Source organism: Tamandua tetradactyla, chromosome 17, assembly GCF_023851605.1.
Source record: "Tamandua tetradactyla isolate mTamTet1 chromosome 17, mTamTet1.pri, whole genome shotgun sequence".
In the NCBI taxonomy this organism is placed as follows: domain Eukaryota; kingdom Metazoa; phylum Chordata; class Mammalia; order Pilosa; family Myrmecophagidae; genus Tamandua; species Tamandua tetradactyla.
The window spans coordinates 2,804,215-2,827,180 of record NC_135343.1 but is presented as its reverse complement, the minus strand read 5'-3'; the positions used below and the strand labels follow the sequence as shown (position 1 = coordinate 2,827,180).

Sequence of the window (22,966 nt, the reverse complement as noted above, 5' to 3'; positions counted from 1 at the left end):
CTAGATTACCAGTTAAAAACCACTTCCTGGCTGTGTGGTTTTGGTGCAGGCCTCGTGGCCCTTTGATTCCTTAGTTTCTCCTGCAAGTCGAGAATGACGATGACCAGGTCCTGCTTCAAGGCCACGGCAGGACTGACAGGGTGGACACATGGAAAGTGCTAGAGGAAGGGCTGCCATGTTGCCAGCAAAGTCTCAGGGCACCCAGCTCCCCACAAGTGGATCAGTACCTGCTTTTATACAATTTGCATATATACATTCCTTTTTCAGGCTTCCATTTTCTTTAACTTTGCTTGTGGAATCGCTGTTCATGGAAGACAGTCACTGTAAGTGGAAGTTTGCAGTGTCTTAAAATTTAGATGGGCAGAGCCAATGATTGCTTGGTCTCGCTGCGCTAGAGAAATAACCTGTGTATACAGAGATGTGCACAGAAACCCCGGTGCCCTGTGGAAGCGCTGGTGCTGAGCCAGCTCACCCAGACGCAGGGCCTGACTTGGGGCACACGCATCCAGCGGGGCCAGTAAGGGGCAGGCGGAGCCATGGATGCAGGCATGGGGAGGGGCTGAGTCGCATTTGCCTCTTAAAGCATATCTATAGGAACATTATGTAAATCCACAGGAAAATCACCTGAGGAGCACACGTTCAACTGTTACCCTGATCTCTGGGCCAGCATGGGAAGAGTGGAGAGTCAAGGGGTCATGAGCTTCCCCTGCAGTGTTCAGATTTTTTACAAAATAAGTTCTTGGGCACCAATTAGTTTCCTGCTGAGAATTTCTGATGTAGCCTGTTAGTGCAAAATGCCCTTTTTCTTGAATGTTGAAGGATAGGAATTTTAGATTTGGGGTGGACAGTGGAGTCCAGAGCTAAGGTCTTGCTTTCCTTGTCTGTTTGCCCTCACTCTAGTCTAGATAACTTTCCCTTCTCATAAGCAAAGACAAAAGCACCCTGGGGCCTAAGGACTGCATTTCCTTAAATAGCCATGGGGTGACAGACTTGGAGAGGCGGGCTCTGTGGATGGGAACAGCAGCATGCCGTAGGGGGCTCCTCCTCCTGGCTCGCACCCCTCCCCTGGCAGCCTCCTCCCTGCATAGCTCAGCTTCTGGAGCCCTATTTACCAGGCCCCTGGCTTCCTTCCAACGGCCAGGGTAGATCTCAAGGCTCAGTGAAGGTGTGCGTGGCCTCCCACAGGGAGTCAGGAGGCTTGGCCTGGGTGCCTTGAGGTAGGCCGATGGGAGACTGCATTGAACAGCTACTGTGGCACAGGCTTGTCCGCGGGGACCTGTGCGAGAAGCATGGAAGCATTTTCAAGAGGTAAGGGGTGCTGGTGGCGGCTAGGCTTGGCTGCTCATGGGGGTGTAGCTTAAGACACTGGCTCCCAGGAGGGGTGGGGGAAGAATTGGTGCCGTGCGCGGGGTGAGGCACCCGGGAAAGGAAACCAGCAAGCAGAGACAAGGCTACGGTGAAGCTGGGGACTGGACGATCAGGAAGCCTGTTCACGCCTAGAGGCTGTGCGGACCCTGAGGCCACAGGCCAGCATCCTGGCCGCCCTCCCCGACCTGCTTTTTCCACTTCTGGCCTCCTTGTGCTTAGCAGGGGAGTCGGGCTGGGCCTTTTGGGTTTCACCCTGAGGTGGCAGGGCAGTTTGAGCTACATTTCTTGCTCAGAGAGCCTAGACTCGAAGAGGGGGAAGACATTTCCCCAGGGCTACCAGGTGGTGGCCATGGGGGTGCGGCAGGGGTTCCGGCGGCGGGGGCTGAGGGCCGCTGACTCAGCTTGGGGTGGCCCTGCCCCGGTCCCTGCCCTCAGCAGGGCCCGCTGCCTGGCTGGTATTTCTCTTGGTGTGACGGAGCCCCTGAGTTATCTGGCCCTGGCGTGAGCCTCCGCCCTGCCCTGCCCCCAGGGACAGGCCTCCTACAAAAGGGTGAGGGCACAGCCCCAGCCAGGGGCCTGGGGACCAGGGGGACCATGGACATCTTCAGTGTCCAGCAGTTGGTAAGGAACGGGGTCCAGTGGGGCAGGCAGCGGCTTTCCGTGCCCAGGGGATCAGGTCTCAGGAGCAAGGCGGCTCTTCTTGCCTGCCCAGTTCACGTGGGGGGGCCCAGGGCGGGGTAGGGAACGGCAGACATTGGGTGGCTGGGGTGTGCTTAGCGCCCCCACTCTGGGAGGGGTCGGGGGGCCTGGTGCCGTGGAGGGGGAGGACGTGAGCCTTTTGGTGCCACCCAGGGGCCTGCCTCGGGCTGTCATCCCAGGCCGGCGGGGGGCAGCCTGTGCCGGGAGGGGGCATGGCAGGTGACCAGTGTGCGCTGGAGGAAGGCAGGCACAGCTCGCCGGCAGCCCCCACTTTTGCTGTGCCACCCTCCCAGCGCTTCGGGCCCCTGGGTGGATTCCTCAGGGCTCGCCAGTGCCCTGGGGGGACCTGGGGGGTGGGAGGAGTGGGCAGTGGCCACGACAGCCTCCATCCCACGCACAAGTCCCGGCCATTCATTTCATCTTCACAGCTCCATGAGGCAAGCACAGTTTTTACCCCATTTTGCTGATGAAGAAACAGCTCCACGAAGAGCAGGAATCAGACTTTGAACTTGGGGGTGTCTCCTGAGCTCAGGGCGGGTGGCAGTGTGGCATGGGCTGGTACAGATTGAACGACCCAAGGGGCGAGAGAAGGCGCCATCAGCCTAAAGGAGCCTGGGCACGATCCCAGCCTATAAACAGACGTGGTCATAGCCTTGACCCCTGTATTCCTGCTGACAGGGGCGGTGGTGGCCGGTTCCCTGGGCCTCAGATGACCACAGCTGGCAAGAGGGCAGGTTCCGAAGGAGCTGGTGGCCTCCAGGGTGGCGGGGAACTTGCCAAGACGGGTCCACCGTGATGCTCAGGAGGGCCAGGCCAGCCTCAAACCCAGAACGCTGACCTCAACACCAGCTTGCGGCGGGGCAGGGGCGGGGGGCTGGTGCTGCAGGACTTTGCTCTGAGGGCACCCCCCAGCCTTCTGAGCCTTTATCCTCATCTGTCCCTACAGGTAAGTGGTGAGAGAGGTGATGGGAAAGTGCTGGGGATTGGACGTGGCGTTCATGACCCTGGAGGCTGGGACCCCCAGAGGCCGTGGCCCGGGAGAGGCAGAGACTAGAAGAGAAGAGGAAGAAAGTGAGTATGGCGCCTGTGGGCAGGCTCCGAGCAGGGGGCCTTGGAGGGTCTGTCCCCGGGATCTGACCGCCCGGGACGCTGGCCCAGAGCCAGTGTACGTCAGGAGACGCCATGGTCTCCAGGCAAGCAGGTCCCACCCCAGCCACGAGTTTTTCCTACCCCTTTTCTGTCTCAGCTTGAAGGGTTTAACAGTTCCAGACTGAATCTGAACAGTGTGGCTGACTTAGAAAACATGGTTCAAAGATGGAGAGAGAAGCGACTAAAACGCAGAGTGCCCCCCAGGGACCCCAAGCCCCCAGCTGAGGTAGGGAGAGGCAGGGTGGGCAGAGGGCGTGCCCCGCACACAAGCGGGGGGGAAGGACTCCCCAGCGGGCAGCCTGGAGCCAGCGAGGAGGCCACTTGGACATGGCGGCCTAGAACTGGCTGCTTACCCCACCCTGAGGAGCCCCCCCCCCCCCCCCCCAGTGAGCTGCAGTGCTCTGGTCCTCACTCAGCAGCTGGGGACCACTGGGCCAGGTAGGTGACCCTGTGGTGCCACAGGCAGCTGGCGTGGGGGGAAGGGTTTGGCCTCGTCCTTTTCCTTCCAGCTGCAGCCCCAGGCCCAACTGGAGCCCGTGGCCCTGGAGAGGCTCCTGAAGGCAGCTGCTGAGAACCAGGAGGGCCTGGTCGACACATACCTGAGAGATGGAGGGGACCCCAATGCCTGTGACCAAGTAGGGAGAGTGAGGGGTGGCAGGGGGATGCAGCCATCAGCACCAGGTCCCCCCACAGCTGGAGGGGTGCTCTCATCTCCCAGGCTGGGCAGGAAAGCCCCAGGATGCTGGGGAAGTGGGTGGCTCTGTTCAGGGGCCCCGTCCTAGGAACAATGCAGGGATGGCTGCACCTCCTGGGCCTCCTCTCCTCCACCCAGCTTCGCCGGACAGTCTTGCACTGGGCCTGCCTGAGAGGTCACAGGCTGCTGGATGCGGGTGCCAACGTGGATGCTCGGGACTTGGTGAGAACTGGGGGAAGCCCATGGTCACAGCGAACCCCAGCTTGGCGTCCCAGTCAGTTGGAGAGCCTTGGTACTTTTTCTGGCAGCTGGACAGGACACCTGTGTTCTGGGCCTGCCGTGGAGGACACCTGGCTATCCTTCAACAGCTGCTTAACCAGGGAGCCCAAGTCAACACCTGGGACAAGGTGAGGGGTACCTGTTAGCATGGCACCCGTCCTCCTGGGGAGTGGGTGCTACTATGGATGGGGGAGACCAGCCTGCAGTGCCTGCAGCAACCCCCTCACCCCCCTCAGATCCGGAGCACCCCCCTCCACGTGGCTGTGCGGACCAGGCACTGCAACTGCCTGGAGCTCCTGGTCACGTGTGGAGCCCATCTCGACACCCAGGACAAGGTGGGCCCGCACCACCAGGGGATCGGGCCCGAGGGCTTCTCTGGGCCGCGACAGCACAGGTTGCCCTACTCCTGGCCTTTTAGGACCCCCGCAGTGAGGGGCTTCCTAGCGCTGAAGGAGCTCTCTCTACAGGAAGGGGACACGGCCCTCCACGAGGCTGTGCGGCATGGTCACTACAAAGCCATGAAGCTGCTGCTGCTGTACGGAGCCCAGCTGGGTGTGCAGAACACGGTGAGTGCAGGCAGGGCCTGGGGGCACAAGGATGCCGGGGGTGCCCAGGCGGGAAGGACTGACCCAGCACCCTTCCCCAGGCGTTGATGACCCTAGTGCAGCTGGCACGAGACTGGCAGCGGGGCATCCGGGAAGCGCTGCAGGCCCACGCCAGGCACCCTTGTACCTGGTGCTGACCACAGCGGGCCTGTGGGTCACTCGCAGCCACCATCCGCCCCCCGGGACCCCCCTCCCCTGCCTCTCACGCATCTGCACACCTTCAGTGGCCGTCAGCCACCAACCCTGCCCCTCTCCAGGTGGCAGCACTCTTGCTTCAGGCCTCCGAGCAGCCCTGCCAGGACCGAGGAGAGGTGTTGGAGTCCAGCAAGCAGGTAGAGCAGGGCTCCGGCTTCTGGAGTTAAGGGACACTTCTTCCCTATAGAGCTGGTGCTACGGACAGGTTAGAGGACCATGGGCAAGCAGAGAACAGTGGTCCAGATGAGGGACAGCGGATGTAGCAGGAGCCACGGTGGAGCAGAAACGGGGTCCTGACCCTTGAGCTCCCCAGCGCTGGGTCAGGACCTCCTCCATGTCGTTGACCTTCGGTGGGGGAGGCCCACCATGTCACCGCTGTCCCCGAGGGCTCCTCTCTTGCTGGGTGGTGGTTCAGCCCATGGCCAGGGACAGCCGCGGGGGCGGGGGATTGCCTTCCCATGAGCGCCCCTAGCAGCATCGGGAACATTCTACACACTGGGTCTTAAGGACTCGGAAGGGGCTGTTCGACAGGGCTGAGGTCCTAGAGGAGCACGAGTCCTGGACCGGCCTGGTTACCTTGGACGCCCTAAGACAAATGAGCTGGAGCCAAGACTGACGCTAAGGAAACCTGGTTCCCAGCTGGAGCCACATCTAGAGCCCTGGGTCAGACCTGCCGGCCTCCCCCAAGCTGGCCGGTAGCTGTGCTGTAGCGGGAAGAACCTAGCTGCAGGGACTGCTTGTGGCCCACCCAGCTCCTGGGGCAGTGGCCCGTGCTCTTAGTTTGCCTGAGGCTCTTCTGTCCCCATGGAACCTCAGCTCCTGCCCAGCCCCTGGGGTACAGCCTCCCACCCCTGGAGCTTGGACACTGAGGAATGCACACGCAGCGCCCCGAGAGGAAGCCGAGGAAGGCAAGCTCACCTCCTTCCCCTCGCCCGGGCACTGATGGCAGGTTTGGGCCCAGCCTCACACGTGCTCCTCAAGGCTCCTTCCTCACTCGCTGTCCTTAGTGTGGGCCTGGCCAGGAGACCTCAGTGCTGCTGGACAGCTGGGGTCCTTAGAAGGCCAGAAGCCAGGCCTTAAGCTGAGTGCAAAGGTTGAGGGAAGGCGGCGGGTTGTGGCCCAGCCTGCCTGCAGGGTCCTGGGCTATGCCCGCTACCTGAGCTGGCACTGCTGGCAGAGGTTAGCGTCAGCGCCTTGGTGGCCTTGGCAGGGCCAAGAGCGAGGCTGCCTTCTCCATGTGCAAAGTCCGGCTGGGGCGCCAGGCCAGGGGCCACGAGCAGGGCCCACCCCATGATGGGGCAGCCTTACCCCCAGGATGCTGGTACTGCAGGAAGACAAACAAAATAATCTTTCTATACCATTATTTTTTGTTCATCAAAAATAACCTGAGCGCAGCCACCTGTTCTGGGCAGGGCTGCTGGCAGGTCCTGCGAGCCAGGCTACCCAATCTCCAGGCTGCAGGACAGGGCTCCAGCTCTCGCCTCCTTGCCTTACAGCATGTCTGCTCGTTGCCAGACAAGCAATGACAAAGAGCAGCAGTTCTCTGCCTTAGCTGACTATGACCACCAGGGAAGGTCTCAACTGTCCTTAAGTCCAGGTTGTTTAAATCAGTCTCTGGGGCTGGGACCCAAGTATCAGTATTATCATGCACATGACATGCTTGTTCATATGGAAAATCCTAAGGAACTGACAAAAACACAGAATGAGTTTGGCAAGTTCTTAGGATACAAGATAAACAAACAGAAGTCAGCTATATTTCCACATATTAGAAATGAACACATGGATGCTGAAATTCAAAATGCAATACCATTTACAACTGCTTAAAAAAATGAAAGGTGCAAACTGAACAGAACAGTAGGGGCTTGTATGTTCCTAACTGCGTAACACCCAGGAAACCAGAAACCTGAGCTGGAGCGGCGCGCCCGGCAGGGCTCAGCACCGACGCTTTCGGCTCTCCTTTGGCAGACGCAGACAAACTATTCTAAAGTTACATGAAAAGGCGAGAGAAGTAGAATAGAGAAAATGGTTTTGTTGGAGGACACTGGGAGGGACGCGTCTACGTGAAAGTGGGACTTCCAGGGCAGCTGCAGTAGCGAGAACTGTGTGAGGGAAGAGAGGCGAGACCAGAAACCAGCCATCTCCGATAGAGCTCACTGATTTTTGACTGAGGCCAAAAACAACTCAAAAGAGCAAAGACCCCCTTCCAACACCTGGGGCTGGGACAGCTGCACGACCAGAGAGCGACAGGGGCCTCCATCCAAGTTTCACACACCTTGTACAAAAACTACTCGGGCCGGTGTGATGGTGCCTCAGTGGCAGAGTTCTCACCTGCCATGCCAGAGACCTGGGTTCGATTCCCGGAGCCTGCCCATGGAAGAAGAAAAAAAAACTAATTCAAAGTGGACCACAGACTTGCATGTAAAACATGAAACCTTTAGGTCCAGATGAAAAGGATAAAGAAACAACCTACAGACTGGGAGAAATATATGCAAACCAAAACTCTGATGAAAGACTATTATTTAGAATATATAAAGTCTTAAAATGCAACAGTTAGTCCAGTGGACAAATGGACAAAAGCATGGACATTTCATCTCAGAGGGTACAGACATGGCAGACGTGCACGTGGCAAAGACACGGACTACCAGCCGTTACAGAGAAGCCTGTCACAGCCGCCACAGTGAGCTGTCACTGCACACCTATCAGAACAGCTCAGAGAAAAGAGTGACAGCACAAAACGCTGGCGAGCATCAGGGAGACGGGCTTACACACCGCTGGTGGGGATGTAAAACGGGACAGTCACCTTGAAGTCTGGCAGTTTCCTGAAAAACTTAACACGCAACTACCATAGGACCCAGCAACCGCTCTCCTGGGCATTTGTCCCAAACAGAAAATGACATCCACAAAAGCACCTGCATGTGAGTGCTCACAGCAGCTTTATTCCTAGAGCCAAAACGCAGAAACAAACCAGGTGCCCTTCAATGGGTAACTGGTTAAAACCGCGGCCAGCCGTCCCCAGAGCTCTGCTCAGCAGTGAAGAGGAGCAGTTCTGAATACCCGTGGCACTGAAGGTCAGTCTCCAGAGAATGAGGTCGAGTAAAAAAGGCCAACCCCAAATGGTTACATTTATATAATTTATATAATTCCACTTACATAGCATTTTTGAAATGACAGGAAGAGATGGGGAACAGATGAATGAGCATCAGGGGTCGGGGGAGAGGCTAGCTGTGGCCTGGGGGCGACCCCTGTGTGGCAGTGGAGTTCAGGACCTTCACTGTGGGGCCACTCGGCCCCCCACGTGAGCAAGGACTGAGCCGTGAACCCACCCGCACGTCACTCCTGGCGTGCAGTCACGTAAGATGTAACCCCCAGGGGAGCCGGGCATGGGGCCTCTTTGTATCATCTTTCCAAGTTCCTATGAATCTGTAATTATTTCAAAATAAAAAGGGGGAAAAATAGTAATAGCCCTAAGTACAGTTTGTATGCTGGATTGGATCCTGCAACAGAAAAAGGGCATTACTGGGAAAGCTGGTAGACACCCAACAGGATGTGTGAGTAGCGTGGTGCCGAGCCACTTTGCAGTTCTGGGCCATGTCCCTCCCACAGTTCTGGCTGGGTGCAGGGGACAGGGAACTCCTCTGTGAATCCAAAATTACTTGTTTTAATCCTGATGCCCAGATTGATGAGCTCAGATCACTGGGGTGAGACCCAGGTGTTGTTTTTGAATCTGCCATGACCTCACACGCAGCCGAGGAGAGAAGCTGTGTGCAAATGTGGCCTTGCTGCAGCCCCACAGTGCCCCTGAGGGCTGTTAGGCCCAGCAGGCACCACGCTGTGCCTTTGCTCCCAGGCCCTGTTCTCAAACCTCCATTCTTCTGACAAAGGATACAGATGGCCCCTTCCCTCCCGACCCTGTCTACTGTCCTGTGTCCCTGGGAGGCCCCCATTTCCTCTGCTGCAGAACCATGGAAGGAAAATGCATGGACATTAGAAGAAAAAGACAAATGCCTATTTGTTCCCAGTTCTCTAAAACCCCATGTCTAGAAAGAAATAAAAAGCAAAGAGCCTGAAATGTTTATGAAAGGTGATGGGCAGTCTGGTCCTCAGCCATCCTGCCCCTGCCGTGCTCTGTGCCCGTTACGGCCACGAGCTCCTCCAGGAAAGATGCAGGCCACATCTGGGAGGGCCTGGGGGTGGCCTCCCCCTGGGACCAGGTAATTAAGGAGAGATAAGGGCAGCAGGACGGCCCGTTCCTGCTCTGCGTGACCTCTGTCCACAGCGCAGGAACGGGCAACACTGGGCAGTTCCTGGGTGAGAAGGGAAGGGACAGGCCAGGCTGGAGAGACCACCTCCGTCCCTGCAGGCAGGGTTGGCAGCTGTGGGTCCAGAAAAGCAAGCTCCTTGGGAGGGAGCTGGGCAAGGGGGCAGGCCCGTGGACACCCATGCCGACCAGGCCAGGCCTGGCATGTGCTCAGAAACATGGGGTGGTACGGGGAGCCAAGCAGTGTACCACAGGCAGAGCCACAGGCTTGAACCCCCTGCCCACACGGAGGCTCTCAGTTTGCTCAGAAAGTGCTGCCAACAGATGAGAAACAAGGAAATACAGGTCCTAGCCACACACAGGGGGCAGCAGTGCACCCTCAGCGTGGCACAGTCCCAAGAGGTATAAATGCACGGCCCCACGCCAGCCTCAGGAGGAGGGAGAAGGCGGCCCGGGCTGGGCGTGACGGGCATTCCTTCCTCCCTTCCAGGAGTGGTCTGGGGCTGTGCCCTGGTTGACCCCGCCTCGGAGGAGGGGGACGGAGCTGCTGAAGGCTCTTGGCACTGATGCTTCGTCCTGAGGACAGCCCGGGACCCACAGCTATAAGGACCATCTAAAACGTGGCCTCGCAGGAATGGGCAGGCGGGCATGAAGCCATCCTCGGCTCACTCCGATGCCCACTGGCTTGGAGTTCACTCCCCAGACCTGGGGCTGTCCAGCCAGAACTTAAACTCCCGGGTTCCGCCCAGGGCTCTCGTCTGCTGGGCCTGGAGGAGAGGGAGAGGAACGTCAGCATCAAAGCCGCTCGAGGCTGCAGGTCCTACGGAGCATTAAAGCCAGCGTGGGACAGGACGGGGCAGGGCTTCGAAGAGTCTCAGGGCACCTCAGCAGACACGGAGGCAGAGCTGGGGCCAGTGGGAAGGTGGGCGGTCAAGCTCGGCCTCATGACAGCCCACACCTGGGACAGGCCTGAGAGGCAGAGAAGGCCAAGGCCACGAGGCTGGGGCAGGGGCCTGGACGGGGAAGCGCCAGTCTTGGGGAGAAGCTGGCCTTCCCAAGGCCAGGCCGGCAGCTCCCGATGCCGCCTTTCAGCTGCGGGGGGCAGGGGAGGCTATCTGTAACGCTCCCCCAGCCTCTCAAGGCCTGGGAAAGCAAATCAAAGAGGAAGGAAAAAGAGAAGAAGATATTTACCTTGGGTGTTTTCTTAAAACAAAAAACACGCACTAGTCCACAGTCATTTATCAACTGCATTTTCCAAATGTGCCAAAGAGGGAAAGGTCTAGAGGGAGGGCTGAAGAAAGCAGAAAGAAAGAAAGAGACAAGACGTTTAGCTGGCATGGCAGGCGCGCGGCCCAGGGAAAGGGAGGGCTGCAGAGGGCTTCCCGTGGAAACCTAGGGGAGGGACGGCAGGAGGGCTCATGTTGGGCTCAGGTTCCTGCCTTGCCGAGACATGTGGCTGGAATAGAAGACAGACCCAGCAGAGGATCCCACGCGGGGAAACCAAAACCAAAAGGCTCTTGCTCCAAGATCTGAGAACCAAACTCAAACCACATCTTGGCTTTTGAGACTGGAGTCTGATGTGACAGTGTGAACCTGCCCTCAGCTTCAGGGTGCTGGCCCAGGGCACCCAGGAAACAAAGCCCCATCCAGGGGGTCAGCCCGAGGGCCTGGGGACCCCTAAGGGTGGCGCGCCCTCAGGAAGCCCGCGTCCACCTGGAGGGTGTAGCTTGTACCCACAGTCCTTCTGCCCAGGAATGGGTACACAAGGGTGGAGCCACAGACAGGGTCCAAGGTGGGTTCTCTGCCCCACATCTGCCTATCGCATCACAAAATTCAAAAAGCACTTTTCTATTCCCAAAACGTGCTTTGGTTCTCAGGCGTGGGTTTAAGTAGAGCTGTTCCCTAAGTGAGCCTGGCGAGGGGAGGGCGCGCTCAGGGTCCAGGTCAGCATGCAGGGTCCGACTGGCCTGCCTGCGCCCTCTCTGCCTCAGCTTCCTCGCCCCTAAAAGCGGGAGTTTACTCAGTTCATGCCCTGAAGGCTCTTAGCACAGGACTGGCAGAGTGAGTGTCCATGGAGCTGGTCTTGCTCCCTGGGGCCACAAGGGGCCGGCGGCAAACAGAGGCCATCAGTAGCCTGCAGCCCCTCTGTGGCCTCTCCAGGGACCCCCATGCTCCAGGAACCCCAAACCCTGGGGTATCCCTGACCCCAACCTGGGAGCCCAGAATAAAAGAATCTTCTAGAGTAACAACATGAAGGTCTCCAGGCTCTTTGCCACTCGACCCAAAACCTGCTTGCCCCGAATCTCCATTCTGTTCCCCCTGATTCTGCAGGGGTGGGGTTCGTGCCCCCCGGCTCCTGATACATCACAGGCTGCCGCTCCTAGCCTCCACCAAGCTGTGCCCCTCATGTGACCCAAACCTCCAGGTCCCAGGGGCTGTGGCCGCCAGCCTAAGTGGCCAACAGAGGGTCTGATCTCAAGCTTTCTCCCACCAGCAGGCCCTGGAGGAGACGCCGACCTCACACTCCAGATCCTAGTGCGAGATGCTTAGAAACAGCAAGAAGTGGGAGAGAAGGATGGGGAGATGGGAGAGCAAATGGGTGCAGGGCAGGAAAGGGCGAGGGCGGAGACAGCATCTACGGCACACGCAGGCCACAGGCTTACCTGCCGCCGCCGTCGTGTTGTCCTCAGGGGCCCTGGCCCGGCCGTCGGCAGGGGTCTGCAGGGCCACACTCGCAGGGGCGGGCGGCAGGCCCTGGGCTCGGGTGGCCAGGAGCGCATTGAGGTACTGCAGCCGTGTGACCTGGAGGACAGGAGCCCCGGCACGGGCAGCATGGGAAGTGGACGGAGAGGGAGGTCATGCAGAGGGCCCCGGGGCAGAGAAGAGGAGCCGTGACCCCGGGGTCAGGGGGCAGGGACAGACCCTGCTCCGGGAAGCCTCGGGTACAGCCACCAAACCCAGGGGCCAGCACGGTGGGCACCGGCGCTCACCTTGACGAGCTGCAGGTCTGAGAGGGCCCGCACGGTGTAGTCGGGGCAGTAGGCGGGCTCGGGCTGCAGCGACGACGCGGGGGTCCGGGGCACTGCAGGGGAGGGCGCATCAGTGGTGGGGACCCCGCCCCCTGGACGGCCCTCAAGGGGGTGTGGCCAAGCCCTTCCCCCAGGGGGTGTGTGGCAGGGATGGGGGCGAGCCTCTGTCAAGGGCCACTGGGTCCTGGGCCCCGGGGGGGCCGCAGCTCACCTGAGGATGGCGCGGTCAGGGCCGACACGCCGTAGTAGGTGAAGGCCCCGTTCTCGAACCTCAGGCCCTCTTTCCCGATCTCCACCTCCACCCTGCCCTGCGGGGGACAGACGACGGAGGGAAGGGAGAGGCGGGGGCGGATCAGCTTTCTAGTCGGAAGGAAGCACAAAGCCAGCCGTCCACCCTGTGGCTGCGGGGGGGGGGGGGCGCCGGCTGCCTCTGCTGCCCACTTCTCTGGGAGTGGCTCCATGCGGGGCCCAGTTACCTGCAGGATGAGAATGAAGTAATCGACTGGCTGGCTGCGCTGGTACAGGTAATGGTCCGCGGCCAGGCGGTCGCTCTCATCGAACCTCACTTCCTGGTTGACGGCGGGGTGCCTGAGCAGGTGCAGCAGGACCTTCTCGGAGATGCGTGGGGGGCCAAACGCGTCCACCTCTGCTCCACGGTGGGGAAAGGGGACAGCGTCCACGAGGGCCAGATGGCTGCGGCAGCCACACCCACCTCTTGCTGCCCGCCTGGTGCTCCCGCCGCCCGGCCGAAGCCCCCCCCGCCCCCCGCCTCCGCTGGCAGAGGCAACCCCAGTCTGGCTCCGGCAAAGAGCTACCCTCAGGCGGCCGCGGAGGCCGTCGGGGCCATGGAGGGAGGCGCAGAAGCGCTCTGGAGACCGCGTCCTTGCGTGCTGGCAGGGTCTGCCTTGGCCGTGTCCAGGCTCCCAGGTGGTGGCAAGAGCAGAGACCCGGGCCGCCTGCCACCCTCACCTCGGGAGAGGAAGCGCTGGGTGGCCAAGAGCAGCTGAGGCGAGATTTTTACTTTGCATTCGCTGTCAGACGCCTTGAACAAGGAGAATTCCTCCTTCCGCTCGAGAGGGGCACTCAGAGACGCAGGCTTCCTCCTCGCCTTGGCGTCCCCTGCAGCATAAGGAAAGGGTGAGCTGAGTGCGGGTGGCGCCAGGGACACTGGGCTGCTGCCGCCCCTCCCAGGCAGGATCAGAGGCCCAACCCAGACGCCCCAAGAAAGTGTGGGAAGGAAGCCTCGCCCCCGGAGTCAGACATGGCTAATGCTGGTGCAACAGCTAAGCAGTTTCTCCACAAAACGGGCATCCTTGGCCATTCAGGAATCCCTTGCTGGACGCGTGCACTTGAAGGGTAGCAGTGCCAAATGAAGCAGCTAACCAAGGGCAGGGTACAGGGCCAAGCAAGACACTATGTCCTGGGGATAGAGGCGGCAGGAAAGCGACACACCCGAAGGCACAGAGACTCAGGCAGTGCAGCGCCCAGGGTACCAGGGGAGGCAGCAGCCCAAGTGGCAGGCACTTCAAGGTGCCATCTGGACCCCGAGCCTGTCTGCCTGGGGGGACCTTCTTGGTGGGGGACCCTGGGGCTTCTCAGAGGAGACAGGCCAGTAATGTAGCAAGAAAACCGAAATCCAGAGAGAGCAGAGGGCCAAGGAAGACAGGAAGGGGAAGAACAGAGCCTGGCTGCCAATGCTGGTCAGAGCCCAGCACCCACGGGCAGGGCAGCGGTGAAGCAGGCCTGCTGGGCGCAGGCGTAGCTCCGAGGAAGCGGGAAGGGCCGAGAGCCAGAACTCACGGTACAGATCCGACTCGTCCAGGATCTCGGACTTGATGATCTCCTCGATGACGTCCTCCAGGGTGACCAGGCCCAGCACCTCGTAGAAGGGGTCGCCCTCCCCCTCGTTGTTCACCCTCTGCACGATGGCCAGGTGGGACTTCCCTGGGGGGGGGACTGGGTTAGCGACGTGGCCGCAGGGGCCTCTGCGCCGACCAGGCAGTGCAGTGCCTACACCGCTGCACCTTGCAGTGCCCGCTGGGGCCCCCGCCTTCCTTGGAGCCCCTGAAGGGACAGACCCCAGACTCTTTCCACACTCTCAACATGCTCATGAGACAAGTGTCACGAGCCTCGTTTTCTAGGTGAGGGACTGAAATCCCAGGGCCACAGGTTTAGCCCAAACTGCAGGGAGGCAGAGCTGCAGGCTGGAGTTGTCCGCTTTCCTCTTGGGCCGTTCTCCCGTGAGCGTCCCGTTAGTCTTGCTTGTTGGATTAATGAGGAAATGTTAATGATGACTGGAAAAAGCCCAAGTCTCAGAGTGCCCTTAAATGCTGGGGAAACCTGAGGAATGTGCTCTGCTTCAGGTAAATTCTTTTCATCCACAAAACCTTACATCTGTTCAAAAGAAGAAGGCAAGCCACATGCATCATTTTCTAATTTTGTTATACCCACATTAACAAAAGGAAAAAAAAAACATTGAAACTAATTTTAATAATATATTTAAAACTATCTCAGTTTAACCAAAATGTTATCATTTTACCATGCTTGCAATGTAAAAGAATATTAGCAGACATGTTACATCTTTTTGAACTAGGTTTTTGAAATCCGGGGTATACTTTACACTCACTGCACATAATCAGATTAGTTCAAGGCACAAGTCACCCTAACCCCCCCCCCCCCGCTAACCTCCTCTCTGCCATCCCCCCCTTTCCCGCCAGTGCCCTGGAGGAAGGGGCACCTGCCTCAAAAGAGTCCTGGTAAAGCAAGAAATCCAGCTCCCAGCCTCCCCCATGAGGCGCCTACTCTCCATGCCCTGGGTTTACCCAGTGGGCAGGGCGGGGCTAGGCAAGGGGGGCACAGGGGCACCGCCCCCCTCATTCTCCCGCCCCAGTCCCCTACAAGCCCCTCCCGAGGCGGTGGCAGGCTGAGACCCTGCCCAACAGCAATGGGTGGCAAGGCCTATGACTTTTATTATTAAGGCCATATGACCAGGAAAGGAATGAGGCCGTAGAAAATTAAAAATGTCACGCTGGCGCGCCATCATCACCTACATCACCAGCCACGGAGAGATGCACCCCGGCCTCGGAGGCACGGGGAGGTGAGAAAACGCATGTCTGGGAAGTGATGAAACACACCACATGGAACCTGCTGTGCATGAGGCACCCGGGGCTGAATTCATGTATGAATTTACAGAGTTTTGGCAACTGTGGCAAAACCTGAGGCCCAAGGAATTAAGTCCTCTGTCCAAGTGCAGAACTGGAACTTGTGCACGTTAATGAGTTCCCAGGTCCGTCCCCTTCACCAAGGGAGCAAAGCTCAGGAGACCCTGCCCCTTGGTGGGGGGTCAAGTCACATCCTCTCCAGGTGGAAGGCCCCTTCTCCAGAGGTTACAGTATACAGTTAGCCCATGTTCCAGGAAGAAGAGACGGGGTCCCTGGTGGACCAGGTGCTGGCTGAACCAGGAAGGCAGCACTTCCAGCTGCTTCCCAGTGGCAGGTGCCACCTCCCCAGGGCCATGGCAGCCCTGCCATGGGACACCAACCTGTCAGGCTGGACGAGGAAAGCCAGGGGATCAGCTCAGCTTGGGGCACAGTCTCGCTGGACTCAGGAACCCAAGCCCGGGTTTTAATGGCCAGAGGGGGCAAAGAGGCCCCACCTCGGGGCCCTCATCAGGGCTACGAGAACGAGGGGCGAGCTCCTGGGCTCTCAGGCTTCCGGAAAACCCGTGGAAGCACCAGCACCCTACCTTGCTGGGACAGGTCAGGAACGAAGGGGACAGTATGGGGAGAACGTGGAAACAGCAGTCACGTGCTCAGGAGAGAATGCCGACGGTGCAGGGGGCACCTGCGAGATAGCAGGGGGCTGTGCAGAGGACCGGAGCTGCAGGGAGCGAACCTGACTCCCCAGGGGGTGGGACAGGGCTGGGGGGCCCTGGCTGACGAGCTGCCCGCCCTTTGGCTGCAGGGCCCTGGGTGGTCTCTTGGGAGCCAGCCAGAGTGGGTAGGCGGCCTTAACGCCAGCATGAGAGACCCCAGTGGCCATCTGAGGCCCACCCCGGCGGGGTGTCTCCCCCTGGGAAAAGCGCCTCCTCCTGCAGGATGGCCAGAACGCTGGGGCACTGAGCAGCCAAGGGAACGGGAACCGCCATGGCCGCCGCCAAGGATGCCAGAGACTCAGCTCCGCGCCGGGCAGTCACCAACGCCTCCCACACATGGTGGAGACCTAAGGGAGGAGGCCGGTGGGCCCTTCACCAGGCACTGAGGGCACGGAGGAGGGCGGGGAGAGAGGGGCTCCACGAGGAGAAGTAGAGCTACCTGCCAGAGAACGCACCAAGCAAAAGGAGCAGAGGGCGCACCAGGACGCCCCAGCGGGACCGGCCACTGTCCCCTGTTCTGACCACAGAACAGAGGCCGTGGGAAGGGACCCAGGAGCCCCACCCAACTCCGAACCCCAGGAGGGGTCCCCAGCTGCCGTGGTGGCAGCTTCCGGGGCCCAAGTGGCAGCAGCCCAGCGTCCAGCAGCAGGCCACAGGTTGGAAGGGCTCTAGAGGGCACTGCCCTCTCTACTGGCTCCTCTCAACCAGCTCAAAACCAAAACACAGACTGTCTCCTTCCCAGGCTGGACCCCTTCTCCAGTGACCTCCTCGCCCGCTTTCTGGCTACCCTTCACAGCTGGCTTTTGTGCCAGGACTGCTGACTTCAGCTGTCCACACCTATCTCCCCACCCCCCAATCGCTTACATTCAGCTTTGAAACTGCTCTAGTCACAGAACCCAAAGAACACAAGCCGAGCTCCTGGCCTGAGTGCTCCTTCCTTTTGGAAATGGTCTCTTCTCAGAGCTGCCAGGGCAGCCCTTGTCCTCCCTCACTCTCCCCAGCAGCTGTGATGATGACGTTCACATGACAGTGTGCCGCTGTCGGGTCAAACAAGGACCAGCCTCACTCTTACTATGAGGGCATCTTGTGGATTTCAAGCATCAGTCAGCTGATCGCATCTACGGCTGACTGCATCTACAATCAACAAAGGCACTCTCCTCACCCAATCTGCTGGAGGCCAAGAACGGAGAACTGAGAATTTTGGCAGGCAGAAAGAATTTCCGTCTCAACTTCACTAGGCCTATTCTCCTGGGGAATTTCATCTTCCTTGGAGTTTAGAACTTGCAGCTTCCCTGGGGGACTTCAACTTCACTTTGCACTCAATGGAGTTTCCAACTTACAACCTGACCTACAATGTCTGGACCTGCCATGCCCATGGTGCAGCAAGCAGACACCTATAAGGGACCTCCGCTGTTCGCACACGCACGTCCTGTTTCTCTGGAGAGCCCCGACTGGCCACAGCCCTCCCGCGGCACCTGCCCCTCAGGGGTGGTGCTGGGCAGGGCATTCAGGCCTCCACGCCAGTCCTGTGGCTTCAATGGCCTCTTCTGTTCTAACTACCTGATTCTTACCTTCTGCCCAGGACCCTCTCCTCTTTCTTCCATCAGCTGCCTCCTAGGAGTTTGCCTTTTAGGATTCTGCCCAGGTACAAATTCCCGCGTCCAGAACAAACTCCCCTGCTCAGTGCCCCCACTTTTCCCACCATTCTCAGGCCAGAGAACAGGGGTGGCCGGACACCCACCCCTCCTGGCGCCTCCCTCCCAGCATAGGACCCCCGAGTCCCCCAGCCACGTGGCACCTGCCTCCCCAGGCCCTGGAGGCCCCTCAGTGCCCACCTTGGGGCCCCCTCCGTCCACACTTGGCTGTGGGGCCCCCTCCGTCCACAACTGCCCAAGGGGCCCCCTTGTTCACACCTCCCCACTGGGCCCCCTCTGTCCACCCCTCCCCTCAGCCACCATGCTCTCATCCTCTCTCGCCGGCTCCATGAAACGCGGCCCCCACCCCGGGCACGTCCCGGCCTCAGCCCTTCACTGCCGCGGCCCGGTGCCCAGCACCCCGCCCGCCCAGGTCCCGCGTGAGGGGGGGCCCGGCAGCAGAGAGCCCAGAGCGGGCTCTGGAGACCGAGGGCGGCTGCACCCGCTCAGCGCCTGCATCGCCACGGCCGGAAGCTCCTCGAGTGCAGACACCCCCCCGCCCCCCACCGCGCAGACGCCCCACGGCCGCCCAAGGAAGCCTCGGAGCTGTGCCAGCGGCACCTTCTCACCACACCTCAAAACGCGACCAAGGGCTCCGCACTGTCCCCCAAAAAGAGGACGCCTGGAGGCCTGACTGGAAGAAAAGGCTCCCGCGCCTCCAGGTTTGGCGGCACCTCTCGGCTGACCTGCACCAGCCACGCTCGCTGACAGATGAGGGCCGCAGGGCTGCCTCCGGCCCGATGGGACGTACCGGCTGCGACTCCGCCGGCACCGCCGCCACCCCGTGGCCACCCCACGGTCACAGCCTGCACCGCCGAGGCGGCCCTCCTCGCACCTGCTGCTCCTCCTCCCCGCCACCAGGCAGCCAGGAGGGTCCCCGGGACAGGCCGGTCAGGGCTCCCCAGGCCTGGGGCTGGCATGGGCAGTTTCTGCCGAACCCCTGCGCAGCCGGCCTCCTGCCCAACCAGGCTGCGGCAGTGGGGGCACCCACCACTGCGCTCAGACACCCGTGCCACACTGGCCTGGCCCGGCCCAGGGTCCTGACAGCGGGACCTGACGGTGGGGAGGGCGGCAGAGGAGCCCACAGCACTCCCCGTCACCCGCACGGGAAAGGGGCACAAAGATGCAGAATTAAGGGGAAGCTAGAAAGACCTGACCCCGAGAAAAGCAGAGGCTGAAAAAAAAAGTCAAGGGAGGGACATTAAGTCTGTCCAGTGACAGGCGCCTCTGGAGAAATCAGAGTATAAGTCCCCCCCCCCAAAATCTTCTGAAAAAAAAAACAGTATTTAAAGTAAGTCTCTTCACTGCACTTGGAAGAGCCGCAGTGACCTGAGCAGTGCCCCGGAGACAGCACGGTGGGGCTAACTCTGTCCCCCAGGCTCATGGGGAGACCATTCTTCAATAGGTCCTTTTTGGTTTCCATCCCGGAGTACCCGGAGACCGGGCACGCAGAAGTGACCCGGAGGGGATGATGTGGGGAGACGGATGGACACATCTGGGCCCGGAGGCTAACCCGGAGGGGGTGCGGTTGTCCCCAGCAGGCCAAGGGGCCCCAAAACCAACCTGCAAAGGGCCCAGGGAGCGCGCAGCGCGGTGCCCTCCCGGGGTGGAGTCCTTTCGGCGCGCACCCGAGCCCCGCCGCCGCGGCCCCTACCTCGCTTGAACTCCTCCAGGACGGCATCCAGCTTGGTGTCGTTGAACACGAAGTGGAGGGGGTGGTTGTAGAAGCGGGTGATGGTGCTGAGCGGCGTGCGGTCTTCGGGGTCCACGAAGGCCAGGTCCTTGAGGTAGAGCATGTCCACGATGTTGGAGCGCTCCTCCTCGTACACGGGGATGCGCGTGTGGCCGCTCTGCATGATGCTGGCCATGACGCCGAAGTCCAGCACGGCGCTGGCGTCCAGCATAAAGCAGTCCTCGAGTGGCGTGAGCACGTCCTCCACCGTCCGGAAGCGTAGCGCGCCCCGGCCCAGCTCGCCGCAGGGGTCGCCGCCGCCCCGCGCCAGCTCCAGCACGCGCTCCCGCAGCCGCCCGGGCCGCGCCGCCCGCTCCAGCAGCTGGCCCACGGGCAGCGCCACGGGCAGGGTGAGCAGGACGGCCACGCGGCTGAGGCCCAGCGCGAGCGGGGCCAGCGCCAGCGTCCAGCGCCCGCTCACGGCGGCCGGCAGCACCTCGGCCAGCAGGAACACGAGCCCCGCGCTGCCCAGCACAGCGGGCACCGAGCGCTGCCCCGCCGCGCGGTACAGCAGCACCGCGAGCGCGGCCTGCGCCAGGCTGGCCAGCAGCAGCAGCGCGCCCAGGGCGCAGCCGGCCCAGCGCCGCGCGGGCTCCAGGCGCCGCGCCGCCGCCCGCTCGGCCTCAGAGCCGCTCTCGCGCAGCACCTGCACCTCGGCCGGCGCCAGCGCCAGCGCGCTTAGCTGCAGGCCCCGCGCCAGCGCCGCCAGCGCCAGCAGCCCGGCCGCCCCCAGGCCTAGCGCCCAGGCCGGCGCCGCCTCCTCGGCCGCCGCGCCGCCCGGACCCCCGCGCGCGGCCAGCGGCGCCCACTGCGGGCGCCCGGCCCCGGCGCGCAGGCACAGCAGCGCCCGCCAGCCGCCCGCTCCGGCCAAGGGGGCCGCGGCGCCGTCCGCGCAGCCCGCGCCCGCAGGGGCCACCCAGCGCCAGGAGCTGTTGGCGAAGCCCGAGCCCCGGAGGCGCAGGCGGAAGGTGGCCTCCGGCGGCCCCCGTGCCGGCCCCGCGCCCTCGGCTCCGTCCTCCTCCAGGCAAAAGCTCAGCACCCGCGGGCCCGGCGCCTCCTCCCCGGCGGCGGGGCCCAGGCAGAGCGCGGCCAGCAGCCAGCCCAGGCGGCCCGCAGCCGCCGCCGCCGCCATCGCCGGCCGCCCCTCCCCACCGCGCGCGCAGCCTATCCCGCTCGCCCCGCGCCGCCGCCGACCGCCGGCCAATCGCCGCCGGACGGCGCGGCCCCTCCGCCAATGGGCAGAAGGTGGGGGCGGGCCCAGGGACGGGCTAGGCTGCGCCGGGACGTAAACAGGCCGAGGCTGCGGCCGCGGGCGCCGGGTGGGCCCGGGGCTGAGAACGTGGGGCAGAGGTGGGCGCGGGACCGAGGACGCGGGGACTTGGGTGGGCCACACTGCGCCGGGTCGGAAATAGACCTCGAGCGCAGGGACCGGGAGGGCGCGGGGGATCGAGGGCGCCGTTGTGGGCGCGGGAGGCGCCGGGACGGGGGTGGGCGCCGGGGCTCGGGGACGCGGGACCGGGTTGGGCGCGGGGGCTCGAGGACGCGGGACCCGGGTGGGCGCGAGCGGCGCCCCCACGCGCCACCTGAGTGTGACTCGCGGCCTGAGCGCGTCTGGCCTCGCGGGCAGAGACTCCAGGGCAGTGTTCTCAGGTCAGGGCCTTAGACCCTCGAGGGCTTTCAACGCTGCGTGGGAGGCTGAGGCAGGGCTCGGCGTCCGTCCCGACCTCCGCGCCGGGAAAGCCGCAGGTGGAGGCCGCGCCCTGCAGCCCCCTCGCGCCGCCGCGTTGCTGGCACTGATGGGAGCCTTGGGCTCCTCCGGACCTGCCCACGTGCCCGGAGGGGCGACACGCTGGGCTTGGAAACGCCACTTGTGGCCGCTCGCTGTCCAGCTATTTAGGAAGTCTGATGTCCCCTACAACAGGGGCTGACCTCCACCCATCACAAATGACCGTTATGCAAGCGGAAGGAGGAGCACTGGAGGTGCACACCAAGTGATTTTTGTATATTTTTTACACTTTTATGCGTTTTCAAGTTTTCTAACATTAGAGTAGACTTTGATGAGATTTAGCGTCTGTGTCATTTGAAAGGAACTTCAAGGGTTCTGTAGAAACACCCTCTCCTACATCATGAAACTAACAACATTTTTTTAAGTATAGGTTCTGTGACCACAGTTGCATGAAATACATCTGCATAGAAGGAAATGTGCAGAAGGAGTAAACCCGTGGTGCAATTTTGAATACCCAAAGGAAAAAAAAAATTGTGAAAAGCTTTTTAAAGGTGGTAATAGTGGCTCTTCTACATTGTAAGCGCAGAGCTGTGACCCTGACAGCTGTATCTCAGGATTCTTCAAGTTCATCCTTTCGTGCACAAAAGTTTTTAATTTTCATGAAATCCATGTTATCTATTTTGTTGTTGTTGTTACTTGTGCTTTTGGTGTAAAATCTAAAAATCCGTTTCCTCCTACAAGGCCCTGGAGATATTCCCCGGTTTTCTTCTAAGAGTTTTATAGTGCTCACTCTTCTATTTAGGTCTGATCCATTTTGAATTAATTTTTGTATATGGTGAGAGGTGGAGTTCCAGTTGCCCCAGCACCATTTGCAGAAGAGATTATTCTTTCCCCGTTGAATGGACTTGGTACCCTGTCGAAAATCAACTGGCTACAGGTGTGTGGATTCTAACCTGGCCCCTCAATAGAACTGTTCTGTATGTCTGTCTTTATGCCAGTGCCATACTGTTTTAATTATTGTAGCTTCATAGTAAGCTTTGAAGTCAGAAAGTGTGAGTTCTCCAGCTCAGTTCTTTTTCAAGAGTATTGTAGCTGTTACTCTGGGCCTCTTAAAATTCACATGAATTTCAGAATCAACTTTTCCATTTTTTGCAAAAATTAAAAATTAAAAAAAAAAAGGCTGCTGGAATTTTCGTGGGATTGCATTGAATTTATTGTTCACTTTAGGCAGTATTGACATCTTAACAATATTAAGTCTTCCAGTCCACAAATGTGGATGTCTTTCCATTTATTCAGGGCTGCTTTCTCACAGCAGCCTTGTGTAGTACTCAGTAGTGCAAAACGCTGTCACCTCCTTAAGTTAATTCCTAGATATCTTGTTCTTTGGATGCTATTGTAAGTGCAACTGATTTCCTTATCAGATCGCTTATTACCAGCATATAGGAACCCATGTAACTTCTGCATGTTTACCTTGTGTCCTGCAACTTTGCCAAATTCAGTTATTAGTTCTAATAGCTTTCTTGTGGGGTTTTTTAATATATTCTATATATGGAATCATGTCACCTGCAAAGAGGGATAATATGCTTCCTTTCTGTTTTGGATGCCTTTTCTTTCTTTTACCGGATTGTTCTGGCTAGAACCTGCAGTACAATGTGCAAGAACAG

At 60.2% G+C, this 22,966-nt stretch overlaps 2 protein-coding genes across 2 annotated transcripts; one reads left to right on the top strand and one right to left on the bottom strand.

Annotated features, from left to right (window-relative positions):
- The first annotated feature begins 16 nt into the window (after positions 1–16).
- Positions 17–11,892, top strand: ANKRD23 (ankyrin repeat domain 23). Its single transcript, XM_077133799.1, is given in 11 exon segments — positions 17–1,308; positions 1,807–1,989; positions 3,014–3,080; positions 3,083–3,138; positions 3,314–3,442; positions 3,726–3,851; positions 4,049–4,132; positions 4,219–4,317; positions 4,426–4,524; positions 4,657–4,755; positions 4,836–11,892. Coding segments are annotated over 10 exon segments (882 nt in total). The 5' UTR covers positions 17–1,308; positions 1,807–1,962; the 3' UTR covers positions 4,932–11,892.
- Positions 7,906–20,708, bottom strand: CNNM3 (cyclin and CBS domain divalent metal cation transport mediator 3). Its single transcript, XM_077134720.1, has 9 exons — positions 19,499–20,708; positions 14,077–14,220; positions 13,246–13,395; positions 12,753–12,922; positions 12,488–12,584; positions 12,238–12,329; positions 11,911–12,049; positions 10,439–10,538; positions 7,906–10,014 (listed from the first exon to the last, which is right to left on the bottom strand). Exons 1-8 carry the CDS (start codon positions 20,706–20,708, stop codon positions 10,489–10,491), a joined length of 2,052 nt encoding a protein of 683 aa, XP_076990835.1. The 3' UTR covers positions 7,906–10,014; positions 10,439–10,488.
- Between the last annotated feature and the right edge of the window lie 2,258 nt (positions 20,709–22,966).